The sequence below is a fragment of the Dermochelys coriacea genome, chromosome 3, assembly GCF_009764565.3.
Source record: "Dermochelys coriacea isolate rDerCor1 chromosome 3, rDerCor1.pri.v4, whole genome shotgun sequence".
Taxonomy (NCBI): Eukaryota; Metazoa; Chordata; order Testudines; family Dermochelyidae; genus Dermochelys; species Dermochelys coriacea.
Window position 1 is genome coordinate 152348386 of NC_050070.1, and position 24831 is coordinate 152373216.

General features: G+C 40.1%; 1 protein-coding gene across 6 annotated transcripts in view; it reads right to left on the bottom strand.

The window, feature by feature from the left end:
* Window positions 1-24831, bottom strand: part of BTBD9 (BTB domain containing 9) — a 301113-nt gene that overhangs the window by 267858 nt on the left and 8424 nt on the right. For 3 of the 6 annotated variants that reach the window (XM_043511608.1, XM_043511610.1, XM_043511611.1), the window contains exons 1-4: window positions 12384-12475; window positions 9865-10075; window positions 7499-7862; window positions 1711-1975 (exon numbers count right to left, since the gene is read on the bottom strand). In XM_043511608.1, coding sequence (XP_043367543.1) covers window positions 1711-1975; window positions 7499-7862; window positions 9865-10049 — 814 coding nt within the window. In that variant the 5' untranslated portion in view covers window positions 10050-10075; window positions 12384-12475. Of the gene's footprint in view, window positions 1-1710; window positions 1976-7498; window positions 7863-9864; window positions 10077-12383; window positions 12476-24831 lie in introns of those variants that run through there. The other 3 variants (XM_038394494.2, XM_038394501.2, XM_043511609.1) reach the window with 2 other exon arrangements.

Here is a 24831-nt window from a genome sequence, read left to right on the forward strand (position 1 = left end):
AAAAAAAAAAAAAAGCAGTTTCTCATGATGGAAAACTCATCCTGTATGATTTAAGAGACCACAATACAGAATATTCTCTAAGAGTATTCAACATTATTCTCAATTGGAGGGTAAATATTCTGTGCTATGTAAGCGTTACTTTATAGCACACAAATGTTTTAATAAAACACTTTGCCAACTGTAAAAGGTTAAAGCCTAATTCACAAATGATACAAATAATCTAGTACAATGGTGGAGACAGGTTCCTATTACAGCAAACACAAGTGAAATGCTTTCCTCTCTTTTCATACCTAAAATGTAAGCTCTCTGGTGCAGGGACTGATTTTCATTTTACACATTATGTACGCAAACAATGTAAAGGGGAAAAGAAAAAATCAGATACAGAATATTTTGAAACTAAACAGCAAAATTATTATTTTTATTACAAAATTAGCAATAAAAATCTGATAGATGCCTGCATTAAAGTTTGATAAATTTTTAGATAGAAGGTTCTGCAAATGGTTTTTCTTGAGGAAAAATTAAGCATTTTGATAAAAATGCACTCTGCTGTAATTTACATACTGAAGCAACATCTAGAATATGTGGAGTTAACATTTTCCTGATTTCCATTTAATGTTTGTCATCACTGCCATTGCAATTCTTCAGAAAAAGAGCAAATGAAAGTTAGGAACCTATTCCAGTTATACTTTTCATTACTCTTTCTGCCTCCAGGGTTAGATAAAAAACTCACTCTCACTTAAAGCAATTTCAGATATTTCCAAGCATTCCCAAGGTGTTGGTTTAGGCATTTTAATTGTATAGGTATTTTCCAATTAGTAATATTCCACTCATTTCTACTGGTAAATTATAAATCCATACATTGGGCCCTACCAAATTCACAGTCCATTTTGGTCAATTTCACGGTCATAGCATTTTAAAAATAGTAAATTTCATGATTTCAGCTATTTAAATCTGAAATTTCACAGTGTTACAATTGTAGGGGTCCTGACCCAAAAAAGAGTTTTGGGGGGTGGGGGGGAGAATTGCAACATTATTGGGGGGGGGGTTACCGTACTGCTATCCTTACCTCTGCACGATTGCTGGCAGTGGCGCTACCTTCAGTGCTGGGCAGCTGGAAAGCAATGGCTGCTGGCTGGGAGCCCAACCTTCAAGGGAAAGCCACTGCCAGCAACAGTGCAGAAGTGAGGATGGCATGGTATGGTATTGCCACCCTTGCTTCTGTGCTGCTGCCTGCAGAGCTGGGCCCTCAGTCAGCAGCTGCTGCTCTCCAGCTGCCCAGCTCTTAAGGCAGCAGTGCAGAAGTGAGGGTGGCATGGCATGGTATTGCCACACTTACTTCTGTGCTGCTGTTGGCAGGGCGCTGCCTTCAGAGCTGGGTGCCTGGCCAACAGCCACCGCTCTCCAGCCACCCAGCTCTGAAGGCAGTGCAGAATCAAGGGTGGCAATACCATACCCCCCTAAAATAACCTTGGGACCCCCTGCAACTCCGTTTTGGGTCAGGATCCCCAATTTGAGAAACACTGGTCTCTCCCATGAAATCTGTATAGTACAAGGTAAAAGCACACAAAAGACCTGATTTCACAGGAGGAGACCAGATTTCACAGTCCATTACACATTTTTTCATGACTGGATTTGTCAGGGCCCTCGCCATAGAACAGTTGCATTTTGAAAGTCCATCCTCAACAAGTTTAAAAAAATACTGATGCTCACTTAGCATGCCCCTGTAGTTGAGGTCCATGTCCCGACTTTCAGAACGGACTTTAATGGCATCCAGAATGGCATCAGGTGACAGCAATCCAGAAGGTCTTACAACATTTAGTAGCTCTGTCAGACTCATCAGGGGTAAGCGTACTGCCTGCATGATTTCAGCATGATTCTCCTTGGGGTTATGTTTACACCAGTTCATCAAAGCCTGGAAAATATCCTTCTCAGGTGCTGCAAATGAATCCCTCAGCACAACATTTAGAAGAGCAGCCTAAGTAGAGAACAACCAAGAAAATTCATGTCTAAAACATAACAAAAATTAACAGATCTTTAACTAGTAAAGCTATAAAAGTTCTTTCAAAATTTGATTATACTAGTGGGACAGTGACTCTGTAGACAAACACCATAGCCATTAACTGCCATTAAATAGCTCACATGTAGCCAGGGCATTAGAAAGTATTTTACTGAGAAAAGGAATTTTGGTCAGGACATTGGTTTAATGCCTATCTAGCAGATGGCACCTCTAAAAGAGCAACATTCCCAAAGGAGTGAATGCCCTGCACTGTCAGATCAAAGTATAAGCCAAAGTCCTCATACTTGAATCCTAACCTTCTTGGTCAGAGACGAAAACACTACTGGCTCACTACGACTCTCTTACTGAGCAGCCTCCCTGGCCTTTCAGTTTTTATTTTGAGTATTGTACTCAGTTGTAGCTTACTTGCTTTTACTCATTTTAAATCACTTATGCAAGAATTCTAGATTTTCTACTTACGTAATAGGTTATGATTGTACTACCACCACCAAAACTAGGCTTAGAGTGTGTAAGTGTGTCAAGCCACTCAAATTAATGGTATCCCAATGTACTTTAAATTCTCATTTCTGATGGGTCAAGGAGTAAATAAAGGTGATTTTTAGATTTGGCAAAATAGTTGGCTGCTAAAGTAAAATTTTGGTAGCACACTTCTGAACTTATCTATATGATCACTGGTGTGAAAATTAGATGCAGGTTTTGTATTACCCACTCCAAGCTCTTTCCCTCCTCCTTTCTTTTTTGGGGCCAAGCTGGTAACTGCAGAAAATATTCACATAGCTTTATCTCCGAGACAGAAGCACAAACACGCACCTATTGCAAAATGAAACCAACCAGAATTGAACAACTTTTTGCATTTTCACTTTGCAGACAGTATAAGTAGGAATGAGCCTTAGAAAAAGGAAGTCCTCCTGCAGCACTGGTTATCCCACGAACACCAGTTACTGAAAGGAGGTAGCATGTTTCCTGGTCATTGGAGTCTGCTGATTTGTTCCATTTTACACTGATGTTATCCCCAATGCATTCTTAGTTGACATATAATATCTGGCATCAAGTAGTTAACAGTGAGGACTTAAGTGTCAAAAGTGAGGGGAAGCAATTATAGTCTCCTTCGTAACCAGATACCGAGTTAGTTAGCTCTGTAAGGTCTCTGGCCCCAATTCGTAGAATAAATGTTCTCGTTAAACCTGCCAAAAAAGTCAGTGTATTTTTTACAATAAAAGGGACTTAAAATATTTTTCATACGTGTTTTAATATCCCTTTATAACCACACATTGAAAGCTTGAAACTGAAACTTGCATTCTTACAAAAAAAATTCTGCTACTTCACATGTATGCTGGTTTGAGAGCTGGGTTACTGGTACTGAGTTTTGAGGCAGATGAAACAATATGGGAGCATTTACTGTAGAAGAAAAGACATCTAGGACTAAATTCTCTGGTGCAGTGTAGCCACTTGGCACTGTAACATTGATGTATCCAGCCCAGAAGGCTCACTCTAGTGCAGAGAGAACAGGACTACTTGTGGCACCTTAGAGACTAACTAATTTATTTGAGCATAAGCTTTCATGGGCTACAGCCCACTTCATTGGTTGCATGCAGTGGAAAATACAATAGGACGATTTTATATACACAGAGAATATGAAACAATGGGTTTGCACACTATAATGAGAGTGATCAGTTAAGGTGAGCTATTACCAGCAGGACTGTAGTTTCCTCAGGAAGTCAGTGGTGTCTCGAAGATAACTAGAAGTGCTGGTAGTGTAGGGCCTGAGGAGGGAGTCTACATAGCCAGACAATCCTGCTGTCAGGGGGCCTGCTTGGGGTTCTAGGAGTGTGTCTGTGCGGATTTGCTCTTGTGCTTTTTCAGGGAGTTTCTTGAGTAGATGGTGTAGTTTCTTTTGGTAACCCTCAGTGGGATCAGAGGGTAATGGCTTGTAGAATGTGGTGTTGGAGAGCTGCCTAGACACACCCCTAGAGCCCCGAGCATGGGTATTCTATCTATTACCCAAGATCCATAAATGTGGAAATACTGGACACTCCATCGTCTCAGGCATTGGCACCCTGACAGAAGGATTGTCTGGCTAAGTAGACTCCCTCCTCAGGTCCTACGCTACCAGCTATCTTCGAGACACCACTGACTTCCTGAGGAAACTACAATCCATCGGTGATCTTCCTAAAAACACCATCCTAGCCACTATGGATGTAGAAGCCCTCTACACCAACATTACACACAAAGATGGACTACAAGCCATCAGGAACACTATCCCCAGTAATGTCACGGCACACCTGGTGGCTGACCTGTGACTTTGTCCTCACTCATAACTATTTCACATTTGGGGACAATGTATATACCTTCAAATCAGCAGCACTGCTATGGATAACCGCATGGCCCCACAGTATGCCAACATTTTTATGGCTGACTTGGAACAACGCTTCCTCAGCTCTCGTCCCCTAATGCCTCTACTTTACTTGCACTACATTGATGACATCTTCATCATCTGGACTCATGGAAAAGAAGCCCTTGAGAAATTCCTCCATGATTTCAACAATTTCCATCCCAACATCAACCTCAGCCTGGACCAGTCCACACAAGAGGTCCACTTCCTGGACACTACGGTGCTAATAAGTGATGGTCACAAATATCACCCTATACCGGAAACCTACTGACCACTATACTTACCTACATGCCTCCAGCTTTCATCCAGACCACACCACACGATCCATTGTCTACAGCCAAGCTCTAAGATACAAATGCATTTGTGCCAACCCCTCAGACAGAGACAAACACCTACAAGATCTCTATCAAGCATTCTTACAACTACAATAGCCACCTGCTGAAGTGAAGAAACAGATTGACAGAGCCAGAAGAGTACCCAGAAGTCACTGACTACAGGACAGGCACAACAAAGAAAGTAACAGAACACCACTAGCCATCACCTTCAGCCCCCAACTAAAACCTCTCCAGCACATCATCAAGGATCTACAACCTATCCCTAAGGACAACCCATCACTCGCACAAAGCTTGGGAGACAGGCCACTCCTTGCTTACAGACAGCCCCCCAACCTCAAGCAAATACTCACCAGCAACCACACACCAAAAACACTAACCCAGAAACCTAGCCTTGCAACAAAGCCCATTGCCAACGGTGTCCACATATCTATTCAGGGGACACCATCAAAGGGCCTTATCACATCAGCCACACTATCAGAGGCTCCTTCAACTGCACATCTACCAATGTGATATACACCATCATGTGCCAGCAATGCCGCTCTGCCATGTACATTGGCCAAACCAGACAGTCTCTATGTAAAAGAATAAATGGACACAAATCACATGTTAAGAATTATAACATTCAAAAACCTGTCGGAGAACACTTCAGTCTCTCTGGTCACTCAATTACAGACCTAAAAGTCACAATATTACAACAACAAAACTTCAAAAACAGACTCCAACGAGAGACTGCTGAATTGGAATTAATTTGCAAACTGGATACCATTAAATTAGGCTTGAATAAAGACTGGGAGTGGTTGTGTCATTACACAAAGTAAAACTATTTCCCCATGTTTATTTCCCCCCCTCCCCCCGCCACCGAACTGTTCCTCACATGTTCTTAACTGCTGGAAATGACCCATCTTGATTATCACTACAAAAGTTTTTTTTTTTTCTCACCTGCTGGTAATAGCTCACCTTAACTGATCACTCTCATTATAGTGTGCATGGTAACATCCATTGTTTCATGTTCTCTGTGTATATAAAATTGTCCTACTGTATTTTGCACTGCATGCATCCAATGAAGTGGGCTGTACCCCACAAAAGCTTATGCTCAAATAAATTTGTTAGTCTCTAAGGTGCCACAAGTACTCCTGTTCTTTTTGTGGATACAGACTAACACAGCTGCTACTCTGAAATCTAGTGCAGAGGTGGGCAAACTACGGCCCGCGGGCCACATCCGGCCCACAGGACCATCCTGACCGACTCTTGAGCTCCCGGCCAGGGAGGCTAGCCCCCAGCCCCTCCCCTGCTGCCTCCCCTTCCCCGCAGCCATGCTGCCACACAGGCAGCAAAACTGGCTCCATCTGGGCAGCACGGCTGGCAGTCCTGGTGCTCTCAGAGGCATGGTAAGGGAGCGGGGGGGTTGGATAAGAGGCAGGAGGTCCCGGGGGGCTGTCAGGGAGCAGGGGGAGGTTGATGGGACAGAAGTTTGGGGGGGCAGTCAGGGGACAGGGAACAGGGGAGGTTGGATAGGTGTGGGAGTCCCCGGAGGCCTGTCAGGGGTCGGGGGTGTGGATAGGGGTCAGGCCAGTCAGGGGACAGGGAGCGGGGGGGTTGGATAGAGAGTGAGGTCCGGGGGGTGTGTGGGGGGCAGTTAGGGGACAAGGAGCAGGGGGTTGGATGGGTCAGGGGTTCTGAGGGGGGGCAGTCAGGTGACAGGGAGCGGTTGGATAAGCGTGGGAGTGCTGGGGGGCCTGTCAGGGGTCAGGGATGTGGATTGGGGTCAGGGCAGTCAGGGGACAGGGGAGTTGGATAGGGGGCGGGGAGTCCTGGGAGGAGGCGGTCAGGGGACAAGGGGAGGTTGGATGGGTCAAGGGTTCTGAGGGGGCAGAAAGTTGGAAGGGGCGGGGGCCAGGCTGTTTGGCGAGGCACAGCCTTCCCTACCCGGCCCTCCATACAGTTTCAGAAACCTGATGTGGCCCTCGGGCCAAAAAGTTTGCCCGCCCCTGCTCTAGTGCACAGGGCAACTCCAGTGGCACAGAGCCACCACAGAGATTCCTACGCACATTCATATACTACATCTAGTACAATGTAGGGGATGTGACCAGAGGAATGGACATAACTAGAATACCCTACACTGCAATAATCCACAATTGTGGTTTCAGACTGTTGGGACAATTAACAGCTGGTGTAAATTGCAGCAGCCCAAAGGCCGCTCCAACTTATGCTGGGAGACTGATCCTGAGCGTAGGAGCCTTAGGATCAGGAGAATGAATATAAACTAAACTTGCCATCTTTGCAACTCCCTCCTCCAAACCTTTACTGCATACACTTTGGCCAGATTTCAAATGCCAGTATACTGTTTACAGGACAGTGCAGACTTTACAAATAGGTAAGAAAACAGAGAAGAAAAGAAGGTAAATATTTTCCTCCTACCCTTGACAATGTCCTGTTAAAGAGTCACGTTTAAGTTTTATAATTTGTCACAATTGACTAGCTCAATAGATATTACATTTAGGAATGATCTTTAGGGTCTCTTTATTACCACAATGTTTATGTTCATAGAATTCTACAAAATATTACTTATTCATCTCATCTTGACTTGAGTAACTCCAGCAATGCAATTTCACTGCTAACTGACCTTACTATTAAAGTATCTTATTACTTAGCCTATGCTTCTCTTTTCTTCATTTCAGACCACTATTAGCATTTTATCATAGTGTTTTTTGTAGACCACAACCAACATGCCTGAAAGAACTTACAAAGACGCACCTTAGAAAGTGACAGAAAACCTTCACTGGAGAGCACCTCTTGAGCATTTCTATCCATAAACATACAGCACATACAAGTCAGTTTAGGAAGCGAGTAGAGACTGGCAACATCAAAGGTCATACAAACGTTCTGAACATTAAGTATGGTGCAAAGATACTCAGAGGTGGAATCCTCCAGTTCTGGGAATCCATATTTGTGAGCCAGGCTCAGGAAATCCAGGAGTACCTCTTCTTTCTCATCTCTTAATGTAGCGCGGCCTGTGTAGATATATTTCAGCAGCATTGTAAATGCTTCTGCAGTGGTATCCTGAAGAGGGATTTCTGCTTCAGGCTGAGATTCTCTCATTCCACCATATAATAATGCTCTAGAGACAGAAAGAAAATGTGAGAAACTTGCACCCTCATAATAGGTGCCTTATTATATATATTTAAACAGTAAAGTAAATAAATCAAGCATCCAAATGCCAGGTGAAAAAATAAATGAAGATATATTTGCAATGGCTCCTCAGAAGAGACCACATAAAATGAAAAAGAATGGTCTTGAAAATATGAAATGGAAGCTGTGTAGACAGCTTAAAATTCAGCTCTACTCTGATAGTGTCTACGTAGGAATAACACTGTGGGGTCTCTTCATCATTATCTCAATTATTCTACATCAAGTTTAGTCAGTTTACCGGTAAAAAGAATGAGATGTGAGGAGGTTGTTGTTTGTTTTTTTAATTTCAGCTCTGAAAATTCACCCTGGGATCTGACAGTTAAGTTAGATTCTTTCCTCCTCACATATCACCACCAGCAGTAAGAGAGTTTTCAGATCAAATTATGTCCTTAGTGACACCTGTGCAGCCCCACTGAAAGTTGGGGAAGCAGAAGTACAGACAGGTGAAATGACTTGCTAATGCTCTTACTATGAAAGAATAGCAGAACTGACAGCAGAACCCAGGAGTATCAATCCCCATTTCCTTGCTCTATCCACTAACTATGGCATAGGACAGCATTGGAGGCCGAGGTGATGAGATTTGAGAAGAATAAAAAAATTTGCAACATGTTTTCTCTAGATGATAGGTAATTTGTGCATTCTGTACACATACATCTTAGTTTAATCACTAGTCTCTCTGGCATTCATATAAGAGAAGAATTATCTTGAAATTTTACTAGGCACATTTTAAGAATGGTAAGTAGATCTGCTGTGTTAAAACGAGACATGAGTTTCAACCCAATTTTTAAATATGCAGTATTTCCTAGTTCATATTGCAGCAGATAGACTCTTTTAAATGAACAATTTCAGCAAGAAAGGCTAAAACTAAATATTTTTAATAAATAAGTTGTATACAAAATGGGAAATGACTGCCTAGGAAGGAAAGAGATCTGGGGGTCATAGTGGACCACAAGCTAAATATGAGTCAACAGTGTAACACTTTTGCGCAAAAAAAAAAAAAGCGGATATCATTATGGGATGTATTAGCGGGAGTGTTGTGAGCAAGACACAAGAAGTATTCTTCCTCTCTACTCCGTATTGATTAGGCCTCAACTGAAGTACTGTGTCCAGTTCTGGGCACCACATTTCAGGAAAGATGTGGACAAATTGGAGAAAGTCCGGAGAAGAGTAACAAAAATTATTAAAGGTCTAGAAAACATGACCTATGAGGGAAGATTGAAAAAAATTGGGTTTATTTAGTCTGGAAAAGAGAAGACAGAGAGGGGATATGATAACAGTTTTCAAGTACATAAAAGGTTGTTACAAGGAGGAAGGAGAAAAATTGTTCTTCTTAACCTCTGAGGATAAGACAAGAAGCATTGGGCTTAAATTGCAGCAAGGGAGGTTTATGTTGGACATTAGAAAAACTTCCTACCTGTCAGGGTGGTTAAGCATTGGAATAAATTGCCTAGGGAGGTTGTGGAACCACCATCATTGGAGTTTTTTAAGAGCAGGTTAGATAAATACCTGTCAGGGATGGTCTAGATAATACTTAGTCCTGCCATGAGTGCAGGGGACTGGACTAGATGACCTCTCAAGCTCCTTTCCAGTCCTATGATTCTATGATACAAGCATGTTACCAGTATTTACACTTTTACTTTACAGAGGAAACCATCATCATATTTACATTATCCCATTTGTATTCTAAAGTTTATTTATTTTTAATCTGTAAATTGAGAGCCCAATTTAATAAAAGTCTAAAACATTACAATGTCATGGTATTTTCCAGCTTTTTACAGTTGGCCACAATGCTTTGATGCACTGGGAAGCACTCACACAAGAAAGGTCACGTTCAGTAAATAGTGGATTATGGGAGCATTTCTCTGTGAACTTCTTAATGTATATTTCATACACAAAGTTTCCTTTAAGCCTGACAAGAAGCAATACATCACCTGAAATAATGGCATCTGGCAGCCAGAATCACTCTATGTGCAGGAAAACGTTTCTTTTCTACAATAAAGGTAACATCACTATACTCCTCCCCATTCATCAGAGCACCGACATTCTCTGACAAAATGTGAACATGGTCAATTTCCCCCACAGCTGTGTAAGGACGGAGTGGGTGACTATTACTCATCTTGATGAAGTGATGGTATTGGCAGCCTATAGGAAGAAAGAAAAGAACCATAAGCATTTTTAAAACTGGGTACTGAAACTAACTCCGAGAACAAGTTACAATTACAAAAAAAGCTAATGTAGATGAAATTTAGACAATTACAAGTTTAACAATTTAGTGAGGTTTTTGCTAGATCAGTTACAATAGGAACCCACCCAACTTGCTTCAAAAATTATATATTTCCAGTTTGATTTCAGATATCTCCACCCTATTTTTCTTCTGCCAAAGCATCATTCTAAATCAACAAGATGCCATCAATCAAATCAAAGTAACTGAATGGGCTGTAAAACTTCTGCACTACTAAAAGACAAAACTCTGTATAAATTAAAATTAGTTGACTGAACAAGGATAGAGAAATCATCATCTGAGTAAACAGGCTTAGTCTAAATACTGAAATCTATGCTAAAGTATTTTCATCAGTAATTAGCCAGATTATGGGTGTTCATGACATATTCTGATTGGATCCAAATTAACTTTCTAGAACTGAAATAATTAGTGATTCTTAATTACTAACATATGAAGACTATTCAGGCAGAGATTCCAGTAAATCCTTGAAAGAGTTAGAGGACTCCATTGGGAAGCCATCTCCACCAAGTATATTTTCAGACTGAAGAGGCTTTATGAGAAGATTTTCTGCTCTTCAATTGCAGAGTCTAAAAGATCTCTTGAGGGGAGAAATGGCATTTACAAGGCATATGGTTTAACTATTCATTTCACTTTGTGTGTACACCCATGTGGTGTGTAATTTGAAATAGCATTCCTTACACTTCAAATATCACTTGGGGAGAGAAATAACATGTCTACATTTACACAGAAAATATACCTCTAAATATTTTCTTCTTACCTAACAAACCAGAAACCTACCCCACTTGATTCTCTAGCCATATGATTTACCTCTGGAATTCCACAAGCTTAAACAGAACGTGCAGACAGCCATAAAGGGTGATATGTCCTGGACTTTAACAACATTATTATACAAAATTTCAATATTATACCATAAATTAAATGATGGCCATTCCATTCTAAGCCTCAATTGTTAGTCTCCTGTAACTTCCACAAAAAACCTGGGGGAGTAAATTTATTAAAAAAAAAAATCACTGAGAATATTTGTAAGAGTTTAAAGGTGAAATGCAGAGCAAACCCAGAAATGGAATTAAGTTCAGATTTGTGTGTTGAGCGTCCTCATCCATCGGGCTTCAGGAAGCATTCAGTTCAGAAATTTTTGACTAAGTTATTTTCCCTCTTTTATACTCTCTTAGAATCTCCTTGTTCATTGAACATATCCAAGAAAGGGGCAACACAAATACCAGAGTTCTCATTGCAACTAAACACAAGCTGCGATATTTGTGATAACACAGAATGATGTATTCTGGGATACCTTCTGTGAACCAGGAAGTACCAAAATGATTTCACAGAGAGGAAAAGGGAATTTTAGAAATTAAAGTTTATTTCTGTGCAGTTCAGCTTGTGAGGACATGCAATGCAAAATATTGGGGTTTAATATTTATTCTTCCATTGCAGTTCACTTTTAAGAGAAAGTCAGTTCAACGGTTTGACATTAGTGATGCAGATTTTACACTTTGAAAATATTTTCAGACACTTTTTGTGTTCTAGTAACCAGCTTTATTTAAAATGTTAAATTGGGTATGTGTGTGTGACAGGGTCGGGCCAGATGGCTATAGGAGAGTAATAGAAGGCAGATATATTAGCCCCAGGCTAAGTAGGTCCATTTTCCCTGGTTAAGGTAACAGGGAAGGTTCCAGAACAATCAGGAATCTTCTGGGGACAATTAAGACAGGCTGATTAGAACACCTGCACCAATGAAGAAGCTGCTAGAATCAATTAAGGCAGGCTAATCAGGGCACCTGGGTTTTAAAAAGGAGCTCACTTCAGTTTGTGGTGTGTATGTGAGGAGCTGGGAGCAAAAGGCACTAGGAGCCGAGAGTGAGAACACGGACTGTTGAAGGACTGAGGTGTACAAGCATTATCAGACACCAGGAGGAAGGTCCTATGGTGAGGATAAAGAAGGTGTTGGGAGGAGGCCATGGGGAAGTAGCCCAGGGAGTTGTAGCTGTTGCACAGCTGTTCCAGGAGGCACTCTAGACAGCTGCATTCCACAGGGCCCTGGGCTGGAACCCAGAGTAGAGGGAGGGCCTGGGTTCCCCCCAAATCCTCCCAACTCCTGGTCAGACACAGGAGTCGTCGGCCTGGACTGTGAATTCAGAAAAATGGCCAAGCTGAGGGCTGCCGTGAAGCTCCAAGGTGAGCAAATCCGCCAATAAGTGCAAGACCCACCAAGGTAGCGCAGGAACTTTGTCACAGTGTGCAATCCTCCATGAAGACAGAAGCAATTAAATTCACATACTGCACATATTCATTTCTGTAATGAAATACTACGAAGTGTCACAAACTGAATGCATTCTCCTAGCTATGTATGCTTTATGTGCACATTCTAGTAAGTGTGCACATCAAAAAATACAACTGAGTTTAAATACAGTACTTCTATTTCAGTACCATCTAGAAGCTCTAAGAACAGGGCCTCGCTGTGGTAGATACTGTACAAAAAAAGAGAATCCCTGCCCCCAAAAGCTTAAATTTAGACAAGACAGCAAGGGTGAGAGGGGAAAAAGCAGAAGATAGAAGAGATGACTGGCCCAAGGACACACAACAGGTCAGGGTAGCAAGGGGAACAGAACCCAGGTCTCCCATTCTGCCTATTACTTAAATTAGTTGGGTGTTCTCGGTCAAACTCACTGCTAATATAAGCAGAAACAACTCCACTGATGCCAAACGAATCGCTCCCACTTATGCAAAATTATGAATTTGGGACTCTGAGCCTTTACTTAAATGTGTGATCCTATAGGTCCCCTCCATGATACATCAAAGAGGCTATGGTACTTTCAAGAATAATAAATCAAACACCGCCAAAAACAAAGTTCTATATATAGTAGACTTTACCATAGTATCAATTAACATACCTTTAGCTGCTGAAAATTTGTAGACAAATTAGTCTTTAGGAAAAACCAGATGCATTTTATCATGTAATACCTTTTTACCAAAAGAACAAATAAAAATGTATAAATTATAATTAGGGCTGTCAATTAATCCCAGTTAACTCGCGCTATTAACTCAAAAAAGTAATCACAATTAATCGCAGTTTTAATCACACTGTTAAACAATAGAATACCAATTCAAATTTATTAAATATTTTGAATGTTTTTCTACATTTTCAAATATATTGATTTAAATTACAACACAAAAGACAAAGTGTACAGTACTCAATTTATGTTATTTTTATTACAAATACTTGCACTGTAAAAAATGATAAACAAAAGAAATAGTACTTTTCAATTCAGCTCATACAAGTACTGTAGTGCAATCTCTTTATTGTGAAAGTGCAATTTACAAATGTAGATTTTTTTTTTTTGGTTACATAACTGCACTCAGAAAAACAATGTAAAACTTTAGAGCCTACAAGGCCACTTACTCCTACTTCTTGTTCAGCCAATCATTAAGACAAACAAGATTGTTTACATTTATGGGAGATAATGCTGCCGGCTTCTTATTTACGATGTCACCTGAAAGTGAAAAAAGAAAAGGAGTACTTGTGGCACCTTAGAGATTAACAAATTTATTAGAGCATAAGCTTTCATGAACTACAGCTCACTTTGAAAGCTTATGCTCTAATAAATTTGTTAGTCCCTAAGGTGCCACAAGTACTCCTTTTCTTTTTACAGATACAGACTAACACGGCTGCTACTCTGAAACCTGAAAGTGAAAACAGGCATTCACATGGCACTTTTGTTGCTAGTATTGCAAGGTATTTACATGCCAGATATGCTAAACATTCAGGTGCCCCTTCATGCTTCAGTACCATTCCAGGGGACAGGATTCTATGATGATCACACTCGTTAAAAAAAATAATGTGTTAATTAAATTTTGACTGAGCTCCTTGGGGGGGGTGGGGCAGGAGAATAGTACGTCTCCTGCTGTTTTACCTGCATTCTGCCATATATTTCATGTTATAGTAGTCTCAGATGATGACCCAGCACATGTTGTTCCTTTTAAGAAAACTTTCACTGCAGATTTGACAAAATGCAAAGAAAGTACCAATGCGAGATTTCTAAAAATAGCTGCAGCACTCGACCCCAGGGTTAAGAATCTGAAGTGCCTTCCAAAATCTGAGCGGGACAAATGGGGAGCATGCTTTTAGAAGTCTTAAAGAGCAACACGCCGATGCGGAAACTACAGAACCTGAACCACAAAAAAGAAAATCAACCTTCTGCTGGTGGCATCTGATTCAGATGATGAAAGTGAACATGCATCAGTCTGCTCTACTTTGGGTCATTATTGAGCAGAATCCATCAGCTGAATGGATACATGTCATCTGGAATGATGGTTAAAGCATGAAGGGAGATATGAATCTTTAGCGCATCTGGCATGTAAATACCTTGCAACGCAGGCTACAACAATGCCATGCAAACACCCATTCTCACTTTCAGGTGACATTGTAAACTAGAAGTGGATAGCATTATCTCCCGCAAATGTAAACAAACTTGTTTGTCTGAGTGACTGGCTGAATGAGAAGTAGAACTGAGTGGACTTGTAGGCTCTAAAGGTTTATATTGTTTTATTTTTAATGCAGTTATTTTTTGTACATTATTCTACATGTGTAAATTCAACTTTCATGATAAAAAGATTGCATTACAGTACTTGTATAAGGTGACTTGAAAAATACTATTTTGGGGGGGAGGGGGTTTACAGCACAAATATTTGTAATAAAAAATAAATATAAAGTGAGTCCTGTACTCTTTGTGTTCTGTGTTGTAATTGAAATCAATATATTTGAAAATGTACAAAACATCAAAAATATTTAAATAAATGGTATTCTATTATTATTTAACAATGCGATTAATCGCGTGATTAATTTTTTTAATGGCATAATTAATTGCAATTATTTTTTTAATCGCTTGACAGCCCTAATTATAATGTATCACCTAGTGGCAGATCTAGAATCTATATACCCATCAGGATTTCCACATCCTACATTTTAGGAGTCCCTGCTTTTCACTTGAATTACGACTCTTAAGAGTAGAGCCAGATGAATCTCACCAGAACTGGCATAGATCTTCCTGCTACTTGCTCATCCTCATGGGAAGCTGGGAGATTCATATATGGCAGTTTATGGTGTAGCAGGATATTAGCTTTTCCCCCCGCATCTGTTTACTTCCATGCATCTGCCCTACACTCTGTTACATCCTCCTTTTCTTTTGAGATCAGTGTGTGGAGGAATGTGACCAAACAAACACAATGGGTTAATTTTTCTAGGCATGTTTGAAATCAAGTTGACAGAAAAGATTCATCTGGCTCTCCACTAACTTTATTTCCAACAGCTGTAGACGCTGCCTAACTGGTAATTGAGTGGGTTAAAGATGAATAGCCTTCATATGAAGTCAAAACAGGTGAAAAACTTCTGGATTAGCAAGTGGTAGTTTGTATTCCTGCAAGAATCAATGTGTAACAGTGGTACTCAGACTAAGGCTCACAATCCGCAAGTGGCTCTTTAATGCGTCTCCTGTGGCTCTGTTTAGCACATATTAAAACCCGATGAGATTTAATTATCCAGTCTAAGTAATTAACCAATCAGGATGCTTTTACTATGTTATTAACCAATTGCAGTTGATAAAATAATAACCCTTGATCATTTTGCTGTGAGAATTTTATATATGTAAGCAAACTAAATATTTCCCATTATACTGTTTAAATATGAATATATAGTACTATAGTAAATGCAACAATGGATTCACACTACTGTGGCTCTTTTGGGTAATGCTGACCGCTAATTTGGCTCCCGAACCACTGAACTCTGAGTATCACTGGTGTACAGGATGATAGGTAGAATCTGGTTTGGGGAGTATTTCTGGGAGGCTTCGCCATTTAGACAATAGATGTGATTTGCCCTCTGAAAGGAACAATATTGTGCTAGTCAAGAGTATGGACTACAACTATGCTGATTGCTGGAGATGTAGAGTTCCAAGAAATGGATTGGTTACTGGTGTGGGAGTTTTTCAAATTCTGTGGCAACAAAGGATTGAGATGACTGATAACTTGATATAGATCAAGTGTTGGGGGTTTAGAATTTATCTTTCAACCTTGAGTAGGGCACTGTAGGATACTAAAGCTGGTTTGAAATGGAGGTTCTGGTCACATTCAGTGCATAATCTGTTTGGAATAAGGCCAAGTACCGCCATTATTTAATCATAAATGGCACTGCCTGATCATGCCTGCATTGCAGACACACTGCAGGAAGTTGCCAATGATGCTATATTGGCTGATCTCTGCCCGGCTGGTTACTCCATTAGATATAAATCCAGGCAGGGACAGGGACAATATGTGCCCATACTTTTTAATGTTAAGCTGCAGCGCAGGAGGTAACTCACCCCTGAAAATGAATTTGAATACATCCTATAATCAAATTAATCTAGAGATCAAGGTGATATACAGGCCACCTTACAACTCTTAAGATTTTTCTCAAGATAATTCAGCTTTGCATTACAACAATCAAAATTAACAGTCCTAGGAGATGTTACTACCAAGGATGACTCATGTATGCAATTTTGCAATGTCATCACTTGCACAACAGCTACAAGAGTACCCCAAGCAGTTTCAGGCACAAGCTGAATTGCTCAGCACACCTTTAATTTGATATTCAGAATTGGTTTGGAAACTAAGAACATAAGAATTATCATACTGGGTTAGACCAATGGTCCATTTATCTCTTCCTAAAGTGGCCAATGCCAGATACTTCAAAGAGAATTAATAGAACAGGACAATCATCAAGTGATCCATTCCGTCATCCACTCCCAGCATCTGCCATTCAAGAGGCTGAGGGACATCCAGAGCATAGGGTTGCATCCCTGACCATCTTGGCTAATAGCCATTGATGGACCTATCCTCCATGAACTTATCAAGTTCTCTTTTGAATTAAGTTACATTTTGGGCTTCACAATACTCCCTGGCAACAAGTGCCTGCTGGCTATTAATTTCATTGGGTGACCTCTGATTCTTCTGTTATATAAAGGGCTAAAGAACACTTCCTTATTCGCTTTCTCCACACCATTCACAATTTTCGTAGACCTCATATTCTCTCCTCTCCCCACCCACTCCCCGTTAGTCTCTTTTCCAAGCTGAACAGTCTCCATCTTTTTCATCTCTCCTCATACAGAAGCCATTCTATACACCTAATCATTTTCGTTGCCCTTCTATGTATCTTTTCCAATTCTAATATATCTTTGGGACGGGACAACCAGAATTGCACACAGTCTTCAAGGTGTGGGCATACCATGGATTTATATAATGGCATTATGCTATTTACGGTCTTATCATCCATCCCTTTCCTAATGGTTCCTGATCCTTTTAGCTTTATTGACTGCTGCTGCACATTGAGCAGACGTTTTCAGAGAATTAACCAGAATTACTCCAAGATCTCTTTCTTGAGTGGTAATAGCTAATTTAGACCCCATCACTCTGTATGTATAGTTGGGATTATGTTTTCCAATATACATTACTTTGCATCTATCAACACTGAAATTCATCTGCTATTTTGTTGCCCAGTCACCCAGTTTTGTGAGATCCCTTAGTAACTCTTCACTCTTCTGCTTTGGACTTAACTTCTTGAGCAATTTTGTATCATCGGCAAATTTTGCTACCTCACCGTTTACTCCTTTTCCCAGATCATTTATGAACATTGAACAGTACAGATCCCACTACAAATCCCTGGGGACCCTGTTATTTACCTCTCTCCATTCTGAAAACTCACCATTTATTCCTTCCCTTTATTTCCTGTCTCTTAACCAATTAATGATCCATGAGAAGATCTTCCCCCATTTATCCCACGACTGCTTACTTTGCTTAAGAGCCCAATTCAGTAAAGCACCTTGTTCAAAGGCTTTCTGAAACTCCAAGTATGCTGTATCCACTGGATCACCCTTGGCCACATTTGTAACCAATCTATTAGAATTCTTTGAGGGTGTCGAGGCATGATTGCCCTTTACAAAAGTCGAGCTGAATCTTTTCCAACAACTCCTGCTCATCCATGCATCTGATAATTCTGTTTACCAGTTTTCCTGCTACTGAAGTTAGGTTTACCAATCTGTAAGTGCCAGTATCACCTCTGGAACCTTTTTTAAAACATCAGCTTTATATTAATCATTATTTAAATCAGCAAGCGGGAATCTTTGATTTAAATCATTAGTTCTGATCTAAATTTTGCATTCCCACTTTAGTTATATTCCTACAGAAAAGTTGATTCTCAATGGTTGGTAACTATTATGCTTCTTGGGGTATTCAAGGCGGTGAGTCATCTTGTAACCAACTGCCTCCAGTGCTAGGGAGTCTTGCCTATGTTAGCTGGTGTTGGCTGCCTAACACAATTAGTCTGTCAGCCACTCACTCTTCTCTGGGCTACACCAGCTCTGTCTTTGCCTGGCAGGTTGACAATAGATTTACCTCAGCCTCCAAGTTCCTTCAAAGTGAACCCTTGTGGTGTCCAGCCTCTGATCACTGGATACTGAGAGAAATTCCAGATCATCTCATCCCAAAGGTACAGTGTACCACAGTTTACCTTTTTAACCTTAGATCAGTGCTCCTATATCACACACAACACTTGAGTTCAATTATAAACCAAAAGCATATTTATTTAAGAGAGAACAGAGATTCATAATCAAAACCACTCTGAGAGATGGGAACAAATGATTACATAATAAAACATCATAACACGCATTCTAAAGACTAAACTAACAAGTTATCGTCGTGTCTTAACCCAAGGAAACTGTCTACAGAAGTTTCTCTCACGCAAAGCTCTCTCCAGCACTTTCAACCAAGCCTTGCCGAGATCTCCTTTTCATGAAGCAAACTTACTGCCAGTTTACTTCCTAGGTGAAGGATACCAGGGTCTATTTTTTCGCCCCCAAATATTCCAGAACAGATCTTTGAGGTTTACGTCAAAAAAGATACCTCCTCCTCCTCCCCGTTATTTACTTTTTCTATTACTTTTCTTCTGAAGTTTCCGCCAGCTCTTCATTAGGTATTTGATTTAGAATGCTAATACAATCCTATTGTATGACATACAATACACAGTGGTCCCCACAGGAGATGTGTGTCTCTCACCCCTCTGTCTGGAGGAGTTTGTTTCAAGACATACTACCTTTCAGTGACCTGTTTTTAACTACAGATCTAGAGAACATAACTTTTAGTATAAAACACATAATTCTGAACGTATTTTCCAAACATGCATCTCACAATGGCTATAAGGACCAGTGTGAGACATGCTTTAATTAGACAACTTACACTTTCTTTCGTTGAACCCAGAGAATCCTATACCGCTATACACTGGCCTCTGCCAGTTGGCATCCAGAGTTTCTAGGGTCACAGTAACCGTTAAAACATGTTGATTTGCAGCTAAATATAGCTTTTACACTAAAACGGATATATTTTTGCTCACCAGGACAACATAATATAGCTATTTGTATTTATGCAGTTATATAGCTTAACATACATTTATTCAGGTTCTTAACTTTTACGTTTTATGATGTTTGCAAATAGTGAATCCTACCTTTTATTTTTTACTTGTGATTTGTGTCAAGTTGCATTTGGATAGAAATTGGGATTCAATTAAAATGGGCAAAAATAAGTTTTATTAGTTAAATAAAACTACTTTATAAGTCTGAATATATAAGAAAATAAACTGACCTGATTGTTTCTGGTTACCATATACCTCAATATTTTAGAACTAGTAGATATCATTTTACAGCACATTTTAATTATATATTGGAAGAGGAAGACAAATTGTCCTGCTTTTTCAACTCCTAATCAGTTTAGCTTTGAACAAACTAGTTGAATAAACTGAAATGAAGAAAATATTCTCTCTGTACCTCTCTGAAAATATCCTCTCTGTAGAAAAGGCTACTGCTGTCAAAAATTAGTCTAGCACTGCAAAAAGCCCAAGTTCAAGGTGCTTAACCAGTGACTTTCCCCAGTTCAGTGGTTTGACTTTTTTTAAAACTTTAGCAGCACACATGTACTAACAAATTAAATAAAAGATAATATTAAGTGATTTAAATAGATTATAGTAAATTTAGGCTTTAACATAGGTTGTCAATTTCAAATTTTAAATACATTTGTTTTAAAAAATGTATTAAAAATTTTTTACAAGCCTAGATTTTTACCTACCCAGCTGCTAACTTTGTCATTGTCCCTTGAGAGAGAATCACAGGTGCTGGATTAAGGTCAGACCTTCTAGGATAACCACTGCAAGATTAAATACCTGGCCAGGAAGGAGAGGGACTCACCCCAAAAAAGTTGATTGCTAAGAAGCCCAAGATATGCTCTAAGAATTATTCTGGAGAAGTTCTATAGCCTATGCTATACAGCAAATCAGATTAGATGATCATATGGTTCCTTCTGAACCTATAAAAATCTGAATAAGTATTCTTAAACAGGCCAAAAAGAGGAGCAGAGGTGCAGTTATCCCCAGAACTGTGACAATGGAAAAAGTCAACCTTTATTGTTATATAAAAAACATACTGCATAATATTAAAACAAAATATTTCAGTACAATAAGCCAGCATCTCAGGAAATCAGAAAACAGTGAAATTGTCTGGATTTAATTCAGCACACAAACACATAAGACAGTTGCAATTCTGCCCTTGAAACACTAGCCAGATAATGCCTACAGTTGCTCATCTTCTCTTTCAAACAATATTTTTTCCTAAAAGTAATTCTTCCTTTTCTGTAAGTTCATATTATTAGGGATATTTACATGGAAACAAAATCTTTGTTACATATGATCTTTTCTGGCGTCATCATCCTACCCAACAGTCAAACCCATATTTATGTAACAGAAATTATCTAAAGCATTGAATAGGCACAAGTAATACCTTAAAAAGATACTGTTTTCATATAATTATGTCTCGAGTAAAAAAAAGTACAAAGAGAAAATACTTTAGGTAAACAAGATGATCCCTAACCAGAATGTTGTCTTATATTTTTAAATGAAGCATTAGCAAATAACTAATTCTGAATGTCTTTGATTTTGCTGGATTAAGTCATTTTGTCAAAATTATTTTAATGTAACTTTGTGATACTTCATTTCTTTGAAGTTGGTAACACTAGTAGAAAAAACAGAAATTAATCTCGCACACATATGGAATAGTTAGAAGTCAGAGCAAAAAAACTGAAGACATTTCATTGGAAAAACAAAAAACAAACTTTCCATTGACACTGTACCAAGTCTAGGTCCTTAAAATGCAATGAATAAAACTATAAATCTCACTGAATTATAAACAGAACACTTTCAATGATACTGGTTCTCTGGGAATCTTCAAAAATAGGTACAAAGGGGGAAAAAAAAAAAGGAGGACCCAGACTAAATAAAAATCTTACTACAGAAGATATCTTTGGTATCATCTGCCATTTATATGAAAACCTTACTATGAATATAACAAAAATATTGTGTTGGTATACGTGATGTGACACTTCATATTATTTTTAGAAATATGCTTACGATATAAATATGGCATAATTAAGATATTTTATGCAAGATGGCTCACATAAAATTATCATTGGAAAGGTTATGATTTACTGAATGTGATTATCCAATTTGTATGCATGTATCATTTCTGACAGGTTTCAGAGTAGCAGCCCTGTTAGTCTGTATTCGCAAAAAGAAAAGGAGTACTTGTGGCACCTTAGAGACTAACAAATTTATTAGAGCATAAGCTTTCGTGAGCTACAGCTCACTTCATCCGATGCATTTGGTGGAAAAAACAGAGGGGAGATTGATATGCACATACAGAGAACATGAAACAATGGGTTTATCATACACACTGTAAGGAGAGTGACCACTTAAGATAAGCCATCACCAGCAGCAGGAGGGGGAAAGGAGGAAAACCTTTCATGGTGACAAGCAAGGTAGGCTATTTCCAGCAGTTAACAAGGATATCTGAAGAACAGTGGGGGGTGGGGTGGGGAGGAGAAATAACATGGGGAAATAGTTTTACTTTGTTTAATGATTCATCCATTCCCAGTCTCTATTCAAGCCTAAATTAATTGTATCCAGTTTGCAAATTAATTCCAATTCAGCAGTCTCTCGTTGGAGTCTGTTTTTGAAGCTTTTTTGTTGAAGGATAGCCACTCTTAGGTCTGTAATCGAGTGACCAGAGAGATTGAAGTGTTGTCCAACTGGTTTTTGAATGTTATAATTCTTGACGTCTGATTTGTGTCCATTCATTCTTTTACGTAGAGACTGTCCAGTCTGACCAATGTACATGGCAGAGGGGCATTGCTGGCACATGATGGCATATATCACATTGGTAGATGCGCAGGTGAACGAGCCTCTGATAGTGTGGCTGATGTGATTAGGCCCTATGATGGTGTCCCCTGAATAGATATATATATGTGGGCAGAGTTGGCAACGGGCTTTGTTGCAAGGATAGGTTCCTGGGTTAGTGGTTCTGTTGTGTGGTGTGTGGTTGCTGGTGAGTATATGCTTCAGATTGGGGGGCTGTCTGTAAGCAAGGACTGGCCTGTCTCCCAAGATCTGTGAGAGTGATGGCTCGTCCTTCAGGATAGGTTGTAGATCCTTGATGATGTGTTGGAGAGGTTTTAGTTGGGGGCTGAAGGTGATGGCTAGTGGCGTTCTATTCTTTTCTTTGTTGGGCTTGTCCTGTAGTAGGTGACTTCTGGGTACACTTCTGGCTCTGTCAATCTGTTTCTTCACTTCAGCAGGTGGGTATTGTAGTTGTAGGAATGCATGATAGAGATCTTGTAGGTGTTTGTCTCTGTCTGAGGGGTTGGAGCAAATGCGGTTATATCGTAGAGCTTGGCTGTAGACAATGGATCATGTGGTATGACCGGGTATGATGATGTATACCTTCAAATTAGCGGCACTGCGATGGGTACCCGCATGGCCCCACAGTATGCCAACATTTTTATGGCTGACTTAGAACAATGCTTCCTCAGCTCTCGTCTCCTAGTGCCCATACTCTACTTGCGCTACTTTGATGACATCTTCATCATCTGGACCCATGGAAGAGAAGCCCTTGAGGAATTCCACCATGATTTCAACAATTTCCATCCCACCATCAACCTCAGCCTGGACCAGTCCACACAAGAGATCCACTTCCTGGACACTATGGTGCTAATAAGCGATGGTCACATAAACATCACCCTATATCGGAAACCTACTGACCACTATTCCTACCTACATGCCTCTAGCTTTCATCCAGATCATACCACATGATCCATTGTCTACAGCCAAGCTCTACGATAACCGCATTTGCTCCAATCCCTCAGACAGAGACAAACACCTACAAGATCTCTATCATGCATTCCTACAACTACAATACCCACCTGCTGAAGTGAAGAAACAGATTGACAGAGCCAGAAGAGTACCCAGAAGTCACCGACTACAGGACAGGCCCAACAAAGAAAAGAACAGAACGCCACTAGCCATCACCTTCAGCCCCCAACTAAAACCTCTCCAACGCATCATCAAGGACCTACAACCTATCCTGAAGGACGACCCATCACTCTCACAGATCTTGGGAGACAGGCCAGTCCTTGCTTACAGACAGCCCCCCAATCTGAAGCAAATACTCACCAGCAACCACACACCACACAACAGAACCACTAACCCAGGAACCTATCCTTGCAACAAAGCCCGTTGCCAACTCTGCCCACATATATATATCTATTCAGGGGACACCATCATAGGGCCTAATCACATCAGCCACACTATCAGAGGCTCGTTCACGTGCACATCTACCAATATGATATATGCCATCATGTGCCAGCAATGCCCCTCTGCCATGTACATTGGCCAAACTGGACAGTCTCTACGTAAAAGAATGAATGGACACAAATCAGACGTCAAGAATTATAACATTCAAAAACCAGTTGGAGAACACTTCAATCTCTCTGGTCACTCGATTTCAGACCTAAGAGTGGCTATCCTTCAACAAAAAAGCTTCAAAAACAGACTCCAACGAGAGACTGCTGAATTGGAATTAATTTGCAAACTGGATACAATTAACTTAGGCTTGAATAGAGACTGGGAATGGATGAATCATTACACAAAGTAAAACTATTTCCCCATGTTATTTCTCCCCCCCACCCCACCCCCCACTGTTCCTCAGATATCCTTGTTAACTGCTGGAAATAGCCTACCTTGCTTGTCACCATGAAAGGTTTTCCTCTTTTCCCCCACTGCTGCTGGTGATGGCTTATCTTAAGTGATCACTCTCCTTAGAGTGTGTATGATAAACCCATTGTTTCATGTTCTCTGTATGTGCATATCAAACTCCCCTCTGTTTTTTCCACCAAATGCATCCGATGAAGTGAGCTGTAGCTCACGAAAGCTTTTGCTCTAATAAATTTGTTAGTCTCTAAGGTGCCACAAGTACTCCTTTTCTTTTTGTATCATTTTTGTATCTGGAGTTAGGAATATTGACTATGTAACAATTACAACTATGGTTATACTTGGAGACGCCAACCAGACAGTAAGCAATCGGCCTTGATAGGTCATTAGAAAAAAAAAATCTTTGAAGATGTGGATGTCCCAAGTTCTGGGAGTTCCTTCCTGTGGACACTGCAAATGTAAGCAGAGTCAGGATGAGCTCTACCCTGACATCTGGTGGCGAGTCATGGTGGGTTGTGAAAAAGAACTTCAGGGGCTGATCTCATT